Below are 14,074 nucleotides of genomic sequence, written 5' to 3'. Positions count from 1 at the left end.
TTCAACAATAGATGGCTAAATGCATGCAAACCAAACAAATTATGATAATTGGTTATTTTATAAATTTTAAATATTCAATTTACAATATAAAAAATCAAATAAAAAAATTAGACAAAGAGAGACCATATAAGTTCAAATAAAATAAAAAATAAAAAATAGAGAAAGAGTAAGTGAATAATTGATTGTGAAAAAAATTTAGAAATAAACTTCTTACCTTTTAACTTTTTTCAAATTTTTCCTAAACCACGTATGAAAAAATAATAAATAGAGAAAGATTTTGGAAAATAAATTAGTTTTTAATTAGACTTTACTTTTTTAAAATAAGGGTTTAATTGTAACCATTGAATAATTATTGAAGATAACGTTTATGCCCATTCTCTTTATCGTTAAATTGTTTTCTCCAATATTTGAAGGGCCAAAGTAAGTTGGGGGAGAGGAGGGGGGAATGGTCCAATGTGGCTCCACCATTAAGATCCTCCAGCTATGTGCTGACCTCTACTTTGAGGGATAGGGGCCCACACTCATACCATTGCATAACTACCAAACTCACACGTAACTTCTTCAAGAACATAAATGGTAGTTACTCTCATGTGCAGACTGCAGGCTACATGCATTATAGGCCGGCCAGAAGCCCCACATCCATCCGCGGGTGGACTTCAACATGCATTCCAGGTGAGAGCGAGATGTGGCACGATCCCTACCGCTTGGACTCCATTGCTCAATTTACAAACACCACCCACACACACACACACACACGCACGCAAGAGCTTCGAGGTAACAAGAAGTTTTAGTGCAGATGGGGAGAAGAATAAGCTGTTAAAAAGAATTAAAAAGGGTTTATGTACATGAGATAATAAAAGTCACGTCTCCTACGCTGTTTTGCCGTTTTACACCGCTGCAAGAATGAATGGAATAAAAACTGGGAGATCAGCAAGAGAGAAACCACTGCCCGGGAACAAGCCGTCTCACCAGCTGGCCTTTTTCCTCTCTCAAATTTGTCCCAAGTTATTTTCTGATTTTTCTTTCCCATCGCAAACCAACAAAATACAAGGCGCAACACTACAAAGCTCCTATGATTTTTTCTTCCTTCTTTGTTGTAAACCCCCCACCTATAACTTCCCCTTTCATTCCATTCGAGGTTTTACAAAAATATTGTACAAAGGCAGCCCCGGCACCCATGAAAGAATCAACTTTCTTCAGAGCCACCGTTGAAGAAACATTACCTTCCTTCCTATTGCTTGTTGCTGTTAAAACTTTCTCCTACTACTACTACTACCTCCCTATGTCTTCCCGTCTCCAACATTCTTGCTCCCTCACGCTTCCAGCCTGCCCACCACCATACTTTTCGGCAGTGGCATAATGCATTTGTATTGCTGCAACTGGATCTGAAACCCCTGTACAATTTCCTCCTCCAACCAGGATTCCTCCCCCCACAACATTCATTCCAACTACTCTTCCTTGTCTTTGAAAACCCGGCAAGCCTTCATAACCATTCCGCTTCTGAATCTCTGAATACGCATCATGGTGCTTCATGTCCACTGTGAACGGCTGCAATTTTGCCCCATCATACGCCCTGTAGACCTGAAAATCACCGCTCACATCTTTACTCGGGAAAGCAGACACGCATCCCAAGTTGAAGTCCTTTCTCTTCACAGTTGGAGGTGGTGGCTGCTGTTCAACCCTGCAAGATGATGTTGAGAAGTCACCAAATGTTGCTGGATAATTCGCCAATAACATGGCAGGATCTGGCAACGACGATAAGCCAGTCTGTATCCTGCTCCCATCCCAAAAGCCGTAAGTCCTCATGGGAAAATCATCCAAGCTTGAACACCTACTAGTATCAACCTTGGACAATGCTGAAGCACCTTCAACCCCTTGACTCAGAACAGGAACGAATTTTAAGTTAAATGCCCCACTAGTAGTTTCAGGAGACGTCCCCCTGTCATCACCATTCTGACTGGTGGAAGAATTTGGCTTCTGAGAAGACGATGGATGACTAAGAATTTGACCAAACAATTTTACATCACCAGTCCTATTATGTGACCTTTCTGCCGTTTCAAGGTTAATACTTTGAGAATGGGATCTCAATTGATCGCTAGACTGTTCTTGAGTTCTGTGCAGAAGAGGGAGCTCACCTACTGAGTGGGGAAGCAGCATTGAATTGGTACACTTCTCACCATATGAACCCCGTACAAAATACTTATGGGAATGCTGATCTCCTTTCATCTTTGAGAAACTATGGACCACAGAGGACTTCACACTGCTTTTGCTGTCTGTATCCCCATTCATCTCTTTCCTGGCCAACACATGGAGAGGATAGCCTCTGAGAATCTGTGAGGTGGTGGCAATCTGATTCATAGACTGTCCCAAAAGACACTGACGGTAGGCATCTGTATTTGAAGATCTCGGTTGCTGTTTATTTCCTTGCTCGACATTAAGAGTTGATGATGATGATGATAGTAGGGGTATTGGCTGCCTGGTATGATCCTCGCCATGCATGGTAGAAGAATCTTGTAATACTAAGCCGGCAGACACACAAGAGCTCTCCTGTGGCCATGATATAATCTGAGGAGTCTGAACAGATGAAAGAAGCTCCAAAGAGACGTGATGCTGCACCTTGGACGTCAAGCTAAAACCAGGATTAATTCTCCTATCAGCCACATGACCTGAAGCCTTACCATTTGCAGAATCTGGTGGAAAACAACACAAAGTACTGGTGCTGCTATTTGTGTCTGCACTACTCTTCTCATGTTTTCCATCATCCTGATCATTTTCAGACACTGAGGGTAACATTTCTGAACACGTCATATGCTCGGCAGCAGCATGTGGTTTTGATTGGAGCTCACTAGCACATTCCAATCTCAAATCTTCAGTTCCCTTTGAGCCTTCAGCACTTAAAGGTTCACTGACAGGAGCAATAGTTCGCTCAATAGATTCTTTTCCATGTTCTTTCTCAACAGTAAAAGCAAGACCTCCATGAACCCCCATATCCTGTTCAAGGGTCAATGCAGCCTCTACTTTTATAGCATCATCAGCCAATATACCACCTTGAGCTGCACCTCCCTTATCTTCTACTTGTTCCATCTTGATGTCACCGCCAAAACTGCATCTTGACGCAGCCAAAACATCTTCAGCAACAACTCCAGAACCCTTCTCAGAACATTCATGTTCTGGTTGCTCCATGCATTTTTTATCAATAGGCCTGTCCATATATGCCTGCAAGTTATTTGTCCCCACATCTGCCGATGCTTCCATATCCAATGGCAGGTCCACATCCATCCTTGATGACGATTGAGTGCTGCAGATGGCAGACTCCATCTCCACAACACAAGCATCTTCAGTGTCACTCCTTCCTCCATTGGCATCACTTGTTGGCATTTCATCTATGCTTGGCCCAGGATGAATCACATCAAACCCAAGACACTTCCGAGCCTTGCTAAAAAAGATTTTGCATTGCTCTCTTGACCTTGTCCCCATAAAAAGTGAGATTTTTGCAAAATCTTTACCATAAGTTCTCAGTGCCTGGACAAAAATAGACTTCTCATCATCAGTCCAATTAACCGAATCCAGCTCGCCACAGCTATCATCTGAGCAAACTTCCTCATCGTCAACAATCTGCATATCCTTAGGCATCAATGGTCGACTATTTCTGTAAGTAACCTTCTGGCTCTTCCACTCTTGACAACCCTCTCCTGGGTCAACAGAACTTGTAACACAAGAGCTCATTGCCTCAGATGATAAAGCACCACATATTCCAGTTAACACATCAGCAACTACAGCTTCTTTCTCATTTGCAAGAAGACCTACACCGGCTGAGCCTTCCCAGGCAGCATCATCACCATGAGATGTTTTGTGCCCTTGAAAACCCACCCAAGACAACTTTCCCCCACAAGTCTGACGAGCCTTCATGCTTTCATCTGCTTGAGCTGCAATCACAGAAGCTGCTCCCAACATATCAAGGGAAGCGGCATTGATTTCTCGATTCCATCTCTTTCCTGATGTCACCATGTACGTATTGGTAGGGTAACTTCTTTCTTGCTTTCTCAGCTCCATTTTTTTCTTTATTTTATCAAAACTTTCCGATTTCTGGTTTTTGTAATAGAACTCAATGCAATCAGCAGTAGTTTTGTGCTCAAGAAAAGAGGAAATTTTTCTGAAGTCCTTCCCAAACGTAGCAAGCATCTCCATGAAAATTTCCTTCTCCTCAGAAGTCCATGGGTTGATCATCGACTTCTCTTTCTCAACAGCACAGGGGTCCTCAACCAATCCATTGGTGGTGATGAACCTTGAAAGCCTCCTCTCCTTCTCATCCAAGATCAAAGCAGGCATCTTCAGACTACTTCTATAGAACTTAATTTGGGAATCTGATAGCAACTTGCTGGCAAAACCCATTATCTCCATGGTAGGAACCAGCGTCAAATTACCTGCTGCAGCATATCAAAATGTGCAAAATGAGAATCCCACCCAAAAAAAAGGAAGAATTTAGAAACATTATTAGTAAAAAAAATACACAACAATTTTGAATAAGAATAAATGAATAATTAAGATAAGGTATCAAAACAAAATGGACCACAAGAAGAAGCTAGACACTTGAATGAAGTGTCTCAACGATGAAGCTCAGACCCATGATATCTGCTTTAGAACCCCAACAATTCAGCCTAGTCCAACTACCCAGTGTCAACAAAAAGATTGCGTGAAACTATTACACTGCCAAAGCAGCTCCTCCATTGCATAGACTCAACCTACAACGCTTGAAAGAGAGCCGGTGTGCAGAGCCACCAATAAAGTTGCTTCTCCACACTTCTGATCCCTCAAGTGAATCCATATAGAGAATATAGGGGCCACGAAATCCCATCCTTATGGTGTCTTCCCGGCTGATTTCTGTTGGGACACCTTAAGTCAAGGCCTCCCCAGCCAACCCTCTGGAATAACTAGTGAAGCGATCAGTATCCCTTCCTTGTTTCTCCCTTATCAATGTCGAATTGATAAAGAAATGCTTAATTGCAACGGTTGAGGTTTGCACTTCGAATTCATGGCATGAACAAGGGCCGGGAAATCCATCTTTGATAAGATAAGGAATTTCAAGTATGAAATTTATATTTTTTAGGGGCCGGCCCAGGGGAAGTTATCGAGGGTCTTTGTTCTATCCTCTCACCATTGTCGTCTGCATTGCTAGTGTCATGCAATTGAAATTCATATCTTTTCAATGTTCCATTGAGGAGCAAGCAAAGATGTGAAATCTAAATGCACCAACAATTGTGCAGGACATAAAATGGAAATCTATGATTCTGTAATCCAGCCCAAGCCAAATGACTTTTCAAAATTTTGAAGCCATATTAAAATCCAAAAATCTTGAACAAAATGTTGGTGTTGAAGGGAGAGAAGAATTCCAAGACTAAGCATTGGGTAACTATGGCAATACACATCTGTCACCTCACTCCAGATCATCACTAAGAATTTCCAAGTTACTAATAATATAAACAACATAAGCCACTCTGTAAATGCTAATGTTCTATCACCACAAAACTGCACAGTTAATAATACTTTATGATAAAACACAGTGAGCCACTCGTTAGCTGCAAGATCTTCTCGTAACAGGTTCATCTTCTGCGGGATAACTCACACACTTAACCACAGAAATAGTCAATAATGGCATTTTGGTTCAGCATTAATACTACGCAATTGAAAGGGTATTTTGAACACGCATCATAAAAGGCTATTATACAACTGAGAAAAAATTACCTAATATTCAATTTTTTGTCTACCTTTGTCAGCAACCTGAAAGTATGAACATCATCAATCAACCAAGGATGATGACTATGAATGTGAATGACTAAAATTCTTATGAAACTACATTGAGGGAATAGGTATTGAGGTCAGAAGACCCAAGTAATTTGGGCATCAGCAGATGCAACTGAAGTAATGACGGTACAAATATCCTAGGACAATGTCATGGACAGAACTCTATTAAGACATAACAAAAAAGTTATTACAAGGGAAGAAACACTCGAAGACAACTCCCTGTACTGAAGAACATACATGCAATCCATATATGAAAAAGTGGCCAGAATGTTGATCATCAAATATCCAATACCTAGCCACTTTACCAGCAAAGTTCAACCAAAGTTAATCGACCTAATCAAGCAGAATATTCAAAATGAATTAAAACCCATAGTGGCAAAATGTCATACTTTAAATTTGTTGGGTCAAGAACATCATCTACACCACTAATAATATATTTAGATCTCTTTATATATATACAGTGAATCTACATAGTGCATAGGTATGATCAACCTTGAGGCCCCGACCATATAATATGAAAAAACATGTAATAAAACGAAGTATAAAAGGGTAACAGTTAGAAAATACAAATAGAGGAACAAGAAACCCCATGCCACCCCCGACCACCCATACCCCCCCCCCCATAAATAATAAAAATAAAAAAGCACTGCCACAATTGAGCATCACAATAACACAGAAGATCCAACTCCATGCAAATAACCCATGGTGGTGGACCCTGAATAGTGGACTTCAGACTATTTTTTTTAAATCTAAAACTGTTAGCAAGGCCGCCAGGTTATGGTGACAGATGGAAACGGCACTAGTCTGAATCGGTGGACCATTAATATCGGTAACCTTGAGGCTCTCTTTTTCAAACACATAATACATATCTAAAAATGCACGCTTTAAGTTCCATTTAATTAATTACATCCAACACAAAACGAAAGCATATGGTAAAGACACATGGATTCATGTTTTGGAGCTTCTCAAACCCCCCCCCCCCAAAAAAAAAAAAAACATTACTATTAACGAAAAACACTATTCTGAAGAAATAGGTTATTCTGCCATGTCACAATGACATCACATTTTGGAGCTTTTGACTCCAAAAGAAACCCACCTATTTTGAAGCAAATCAGTTAAAAAACAAAAAGACTAAACCCGATCATAAACAGACAAATAAATTTACAAGAAGTTTCTTATCTCCAGGAGTTCTAAATAGGGTATGTTTCCCATGAAGGAAACACACCCCGCAATCAAGTTGTTGCCCAGCAATTCACTGCTTTGTTAACAGTATAGTTGACATGATGGACTGAAGAACAAATCTTGAGAGAAGAGGACACTTCTAAATGCATAAAAATTCTATGTCAACCAGCAAAAACATTCATACTAAACCAACAAACCCGAAACAAAGAGATCAGCAGTCACTAGATAAATCATCAAGAAAAGAGTGAGTTATTGGTGGATTGATACAGTAGTCCAGTCTTCAATCAAAGTACAAAAGCAGCTCATAAACGGTTACCCAAGCTTTTGAGATCTAGACAGTAACCAATTATTCATTTATGATAACTCAGTTTGACTACCATTTTTAAGTAAGCAAGATAGTAATGTTGCAGGATCATATGACATATAAGGATCTTACCAGGTGATGTAAACCGAGACCGGATAGATGATCGATTTTTTTGGTGCCCAGCATTTGACAATCGTGAACTCAATTCAAACCGCCTCTGTGACTTTGGACGGCTCTTCCTCCTAGAAAGTAAACGCATGTCTTCCTTCCACAAGTGCTGAAATGACCGAAACTTCAGGGTAAGTATCTGCTCCTTGAATCTTAGGAAACGCTTTCTTCTTGCAAGTTTCTCCTTAACAAGCATCCTATTCTGCAAGGAATAGGCACTACTGGCTCCCCAAATATCAAGATGTGTCAGATCACCCTCAGAAGGCAATAGTCTATTAAATACTTCAAAAGCTTTTCTTGCAGTATCTTTATTGGAAGCATATATAGCAGCATGCAATTCACATTCTGCACCACCATGTGGGCTCAAATCATTGGAAATCTGAGCATTGGTTACTACTTCCGTTCCAGATACAGTTGTTGTTGGCTTTTTCTCATCAGAGGATAATGACCTTTGTCCACTAGCAGTTACAGAATTGAATATTTCCAAAATCATGGAAGAATCCCCGTCCCTTGACAGACCTGCAGACTTGTCTGGATTTCCTCTGGAAGGTAATTCTACAAACTTAGACATAGAAGCTTCTGGACTCTCAATAACCACATTCCCATCCTGAACTCCAGCACATACATCTACCAAGCTATCACTGTGAATCATCAGATTATTATCGAGGACATGTGCAGAAGAAGACACCTGCATTGGAGCTGGTGTTGGCAATACATTAGATGCATCACATACTTCTTCACAATGTTTGGCAGTGCAGATCACTTGCATCGAACTGGGCCCTTTAAAACAAGAACCATCAATTTCCAATTGGGAATTCAAGGATTTGAGTTCCGTGTCAAACAAATCAATTTCATATTCAGTGTTTTCAATTGCCTTCAAAATATCACTTTTTAATAGCAGCAACTTATTCATGGCAGTAGATCTCACGAAACTAGAGTCCCCAGAGCTTGCGTCCTCAGATTGTACCAGATCAAAAAGAAGGGATGTTAAATTATTCATGGAGTTGAGCTCCAAATTTTCTAGACTAACAGAAAACTCCTCCAGGCAATTGTGAAATCCTCTAGCAGGTGAATCACTTAAATTACCCATATCACTATCAATATCTGCCACCTTATTATATGATTTGTCATCCAATCCTGTATACATAAGCAAATAAGTGGCCCAATGGGTAAATAACTAGGATAGCAGTAGTAAGCAGAAATTGAAAAAACAATTGAGACTAAAGCTAGATTTGGGAGAACCTTTACAGTTGAAAAGACACAAAGAATGCTTCACGGAGAAGTATGAAAGACATCTACATATTGCCCATGAATTCTTAAAAGAATCCAAGAAACAAGGAATGGCAAGAGGATATTGAGTCACTAAGAACAAACTTGACAATACAGCAACAACAATAACTCAGTCTTATCTCAAATAAATGGGATTGGTTATATTCATCATTGCTAAAAAAAATAGAAATAGTAAAAAGAGAAAGGGGGAAAAAATCAACTCCAAACTTGATAATCACTGGATCTAATAAAACATCAACCAACTCATAAAAAGGAAGTAATATATATCCATCATAAAATAAAATACTCAACAAGAAAAAGCAAAAAGACAGAGATTACAGCCATTGCCTGGAGACTATAGCCCAATTAATTCATGTACTAGCTACCAACATGAGTTATAGGTAAGCCTCAACATCACACTCATGAGTTCCTACGAGAAGGTATGAACCTCACAAAGGAACATAACCTCATTCTCCACTCATGATTCCCTCGAAGCTTACAAGATCCTCTAGGATCAAACTATTTAAACACAACAGACAACCAAAACGCAAGCAATACACGAGGCTTATGGGCACTTGCACATACGCCACCAAACCAGTCTAACAGCACAAATCCTATAAGTGAGGGATGACTTACTATCCTTAAAAAAAGCAATGAATCACAAACCCATAGAAACATAAGAAAGCCACCAAACCAGTCTAACAGCTTGAAATCTACAGTTAGGTATGGACTGGTCCCCTCACAAAATTGACAAGACATGAAACTTTAGTGGAACGAAAAGAAAGTAATATGTTTCTAAGTTATAGAAGGGAGAGAACATAAACATGACATAACAACGGGAAGGATCCACGTTGATGAAACTTTCCTGATTCCCAAGTTTGTCCTCTTTCCTCTTACTTCCATTTTTTGTTTTCTGTTACACTTTTCTTATTCCATTTTAAGTTTTCTGTTTCACTTTTCTTATTTCATACGCCCTCCCCTTGTGAGGACCTATCTTTTGGAAGAAAACATACAGCCAACCCTTTTAGTTGAGATAAAGCTGAGTTTCTGTTGTTGTTGTTATTGAACGATAACTAGTCATAGAATTCACAGCGATGGCCCAAATTGGAGAGAATGAACAGTTGCCAGGAAAAAAGACCAAAGATTCATCTCAATACACAAGTAATTTAACCAAAAAAATGAAATCTTTCTGGAAACAAAAGGCATACCTGGTGAAGAACTGCATGCAACAGAAGACGGAGTTGCAGGAGAGGCACATTCTGATAGACCTGTGACTCTGGGGCTTTTATCAGACGGGCTTGGCGCAGGACCTTGCGCAACTCTATAGTTGTTCGAACACGAGGTCACTCCACCCCTGCAAATAGTCTCAGCAGGACTTTCAACCTTCGCCTTCTCATACTTTGCCAGACCCTGGCCCCATCCAAGTCGCTGCTTCTTTCTGATACTCGAATCATCCAAAGCAGCAGCATCGTTTATAGCAGCAGAAGCATCCCCAGAAGGTATACGAGCTGAAGGTACTTTGCCGTTTCGCAACTCGGACTTTAATTCCTCGGAATCTGCTCTGATGCTCTTACTGCTACTTGAGTGGCTGAAACCAGAGCCACGCGATGACAAGCTACCTGAACGGGTCCATTTGAGGGGCTTCCAGGTGATCGAGTCAAAAGAGTGGTCTTTGTCATATCTGTAGCCTGTGCCCAAGCCATCGGCACCACCCATCTTATCATGGTGATCCTTGTAGTTGAGTTGATGCAATGACGAGTTTTCAATGCCAGAATGAGGGTGAGATGTGTACGTTAACAGATCGTCAACTGACCTCTGAGCACTTGTCTCGTGCTGCCTTCCGGAGGAGATAAAAGTTCCATCGGCATCCCTCTCCGACAGATGTCCTTTCCAGTCCTTTTGGTTGCAAGAACTTTTACTTTCCCTGCTGTTCCGACCGTATTTTGCCTCTGCACGGAAAGCAGGAAACCTGCAGATATCATCTTCTACTACTCTCTCGCTGGACCGAGAAATCGTACTTCCATAACCCGAATCTTCGGAAAACTGGTAAGCGCCCTGTTTACCATGACCTTCAGCCAAAGAAAAAGATAATTTTAAAAGGAAAATCACAAACAAAATAAAAGCAAGCAAGCAAAACGATCACCGCAGACCGAAGAAAGAAATGCTACACCAGGAATCAGATCTATACAAACGGATCCACAACGATTAAGAATTGAAATGGCTGAAGATTAAGGAAAAATGCTTTCTTTTTTTTTCAATCAATAGTTTTCACAGCACAGAGACATAATGAGAAAATCAGGGGATGAATATAACAGATTGACAGAGGCAGTGGCCGTCCCTCCGTCACAATAAGCTGCCATTAGTGGTGAAGTGAAGGAGCGCACCTTGAGGGCGGCGGAAATCGTCCGATTCCCATCGTATAAGGTCGCGATGATGACTGTCCCTCCATCTACCAACCGAGCCTAGGGGATCCACCCTCTCGTTCTTCTTCTCCTTTAAAAAATCCTTCCGATCCCAAATTGAAGCTTCCGGCGGCATGAAAAAACGGCCAAAAGCATCGGCAACCAGGAGGAAGATAAATAATTACAGTGAAAAACTAACTACCTTCTTCAACGCCCTCTCTAGGGCTAGGAAATCGTAAGAAGAACAAAAGCTAAAACTTCATTTAGCGTTTGCAGTACCAAATCCAGAAACTCAAAGAAGGTGAACTAAGATTGTGAAGACACTATGACGATTATTCTTCCCGAAATATAAATACCATAGAAGCAATCACCGCCGGTTTCATTGCCACCTTCATTTCTGTCAATCAATATCTCTTGAAAAACGGTGTGAGAGAGAACAGCTTGTGAATCAAACAAAAGGGTAGAGAGAGAAATAAAAGAGACAGAGAGAGAGAAAACGGGAGAGATATCTCATGGCGCCATTAATCGGAATTCAATCTCCTCTCATGTCCGCTTAGCTCTCCCCCTTTTTCTCCTTCCCACTTTCTCTTTTTCATTGTTTTCTTTTTCCTTCGCGACCCCGGGCACCCAACTTTTTATTTATTATTATTATTACTATTATGTTCTGATTTATTCCTATAATACCCCTCTTTGACTCTTTATTAACTATTATACCCATCACTTGACTTTCGAATTTTAGGGTTTGAAAATTTGGGTAGGGGATCAGTGTATCAGTCGATTCCATCGATCCTGATTTCCTTCTTTTCTTATTTTATCCCTCTAAGGGTATTAAGAAAATAAACAAAAAAAATTAATCAAGGGAGGCTGATCTCTTACCGAAAAGAAAACAAAAATGAAATTTAGCAGATCTGCAGATTTTAGAAAATATTTACTTGATAAAATGATTTTAAACAAATTTTATTGTAATATTTTTTTTTGAAAAAAATAACAGATCCCTAATTTAATTCTTTCGATCCCATTAACAGAAAAATTATTACCAAAAGAAAATCAATAGAAAATTTTTCAGAAAAAAAAAAAAAAAAGAATATTCAGTGGATTCTAAGATGACTTCAAAATATGCCCCATTATTATGACTAGCATTCTTACCTCTCTTTTTTTTTCCATAAATTACATGATTTTAATATCAATATTCCTACCTCTACTGGTGAGGCAATTTCTCTCTTCCTTCATCCATTATTCATACCATTGAAGTCATCTTCTATGTTTTCTTTTGAAAATGTTAGGAATCCTTCCATTTTCTTCACCCTATTAGTTGCTTACTTGTCGTCCTAAATCTGAAGGAGTTCTAGGATACGCTGTATTACAAACATCAACTCGGGTTGCCTCCTAAAACTCATCTGGATGATAGCCTCCAAACATGGCTCCATTTGGGTCAATTGTGTTTGTTCCTACCTCTTCAAATCTAACTCATTTTGGTCTACTCCCATCCTTGCAAATCCCTACTAGTTTTGGAAGAAGCTCCTCCTCTTGAGACCTCATGCCCTTTTTGCCATCTCCACTCTTATCTCTCCTGGCTCCTTTATCTCTTTCTGACTTGATCTGTGGCATCCAATGGGTATTATTTTCATTTTCCTTGGCCCCTGTGCTATCTATGAGACATGTATCCCTAAAGCTACCCCCATTTTCACTTTTATTGCTAGCAATTCTCCCCCCCCCCCCTCTGTGACCTCCCCCATGACCTCATTGTTTGGCTCCCCTCTCCTTCCAATCATTTCTTCATTTTTTCTGCTTGGAACCTTCTTTTCTTTTTTGTTTGATTCAAAAGCCACATCCGTCGTCACGCTCTCACCATGTGGAGAACCCTTAACCTTATCCGTCTCACCCAATCCTTTATCATTAGCCACCACATTTTGCTTAATCATAACTGTATCATGTGTTGGAATGGTTCAGAGGACTTCAACCATCTTTTCTTTACTTATCCCTTCTCTAATTCCTTTTGGGGAAGAACCCTTGCTTTGATATGACCTGTTTGAGACGCTCCTTTAGTTTTACTTGAGATTGGTCTTCGGTTTCAAGAAATTTCTTAGGTTCCTCTATTTGCAATCGATTTGGGAAGTTGCTCTTCAGTGCCACCATCCACCACCTGTAGTGGGAATGCAATTTCAAGAGATGGAAGTCAAAATCCCGTTCCCTGAACTTGATTTGAAATGCCATCTATCATGAAGTTTCTTTTAGGCTTACTTATATCCCCCCTCCGGCCCAGGTTATTGATACCCCAAGGAACAAGCTCGTTGTTGTTACCTAGGTCTTAGCTCATACAAGGAGTGGATATGGGCAAGAGAGTCATTCTTGTTACTGACTTACCGCTTCAAGGAAGTTAACATTATTTAGGGCGGGACAGAGCGGAGATAAACGGTTTCAAACAACCACTGGAGTTAGGGGCACCAAAATTTGACGCGTGGGCATGCTTTTGCCGACCCCACCCTTCCCGGCGCGCCCCGCGTCATGCAAGCCAAAGATGTGAATAGACATTATGCTTAAAGTGCCGCCTCAACTAAAATACATTAGAGATGAGAAGACTAATGTCCATAAAAAGTAGGGACTGTCCCATTTAACAGTGCCACCAATTCGCTAGAGTTTGACTCAAATAAGGTCACATTTACACCTTTGCCAAGAGCATGCAACATTGCCACCTTAGATTGTGAGAGTAAGAGCAATATTTTTTCTAATCCTATTTGATCACCCTAAATTGCCTCCTTATTCCAACTAAATGAAATTTGAAAATTGAAACTCCAATGCATTTTATTGTCATGCACATATATCCTATGATACGTGGTGTTTTTAAAACTCTTACAATAATAATTTCCTCCATCTTTATAATCACAACGATTGAATTTCTAAAAGCCGCCTATCGCAATCTACGAACCACGCATGATCAACAAATAAA

General features: G+C 40.2%; 1 protein-coding gene across 2 annotated transcripts; it reads right to left on the bottom strand.

Moving 5' to 3' along the window:
* Positions 1–785: 785 nt before the first annotated feature.
* Positions 786–11,730, bottom strand: LOC149027027 (uncharacterized). Of its 2 annotated transcripts, none has more exons than XM_089158259.1 (4): positions 11,110–11,730; positions 9,934–10,794; positions 7,421–8,593; positions 786–4,427 (listed from the first exon to the last, which is right to left on the bottom strand). In XM_089158259.1, exons 1-4 carry the CDS (start codon positions 11,261–11,263, stop codon positions 1,273–1,275), a joined length of 5,343 nt encoding a protein of 1,780 aa, XP_089014385.1. In that variant the 5' UTR covers positions 11,264–11,730; the 3' UTR covers positions 786–1,272. The 2 variants fall into 2 exon arrangements, with proteins under 2 accessions (XP_089014385.1, XP_089014394.1); XM_089158268.1 differs by having other exon boundaries at positions 786–4,424.
* Between the last annotated feature and the right edge of the window lie 2,344 nt (positions 11,731–14,074).

Source organism: Hakea prostrata, chromosome 1 (assembly GCF_041222555.1).
Source record: "Hakea prostrata isolate BN-2017 chromosome 1, UWA_Hpros_2, whole genome shotgun sequence".
NCBI classification, from domain to species: Eukaryota; Viridiplantae; Streptophyta; class Magnoliopsida; order Proteales; family Proteaceae; genus Hakea; species Hakea prostrata.
The sequence above is the reverse complement of the archived record's forward strand: the minus strand, read 5'-3'. Positions and strand labels throughout refer to the sequence as shown.

Coding starts and splice junctions, on each gene's coding strand:
- LOC149027027 (XM_089158259.1), bottom strand. CDS start 11,263: ATGCCGCCGGAAGCTTCAATTTGGGATCGGAAGGATTTTTTAAAGGAG. Junction 10,795..11,109: donor CGATTTCCGCCGCCCTCAAG/GTGCGCTCCTTC, acceptor CTTTGGCTGAAG/GTCATGGTAAACAGGGCGCT. Junction 8,594..9,933: donor TGCATGCAGTTCTTCACCAG/GTATGCCTTTTG, acceptor TTATGTATACAG/GATTGGATGACAAATCATAT.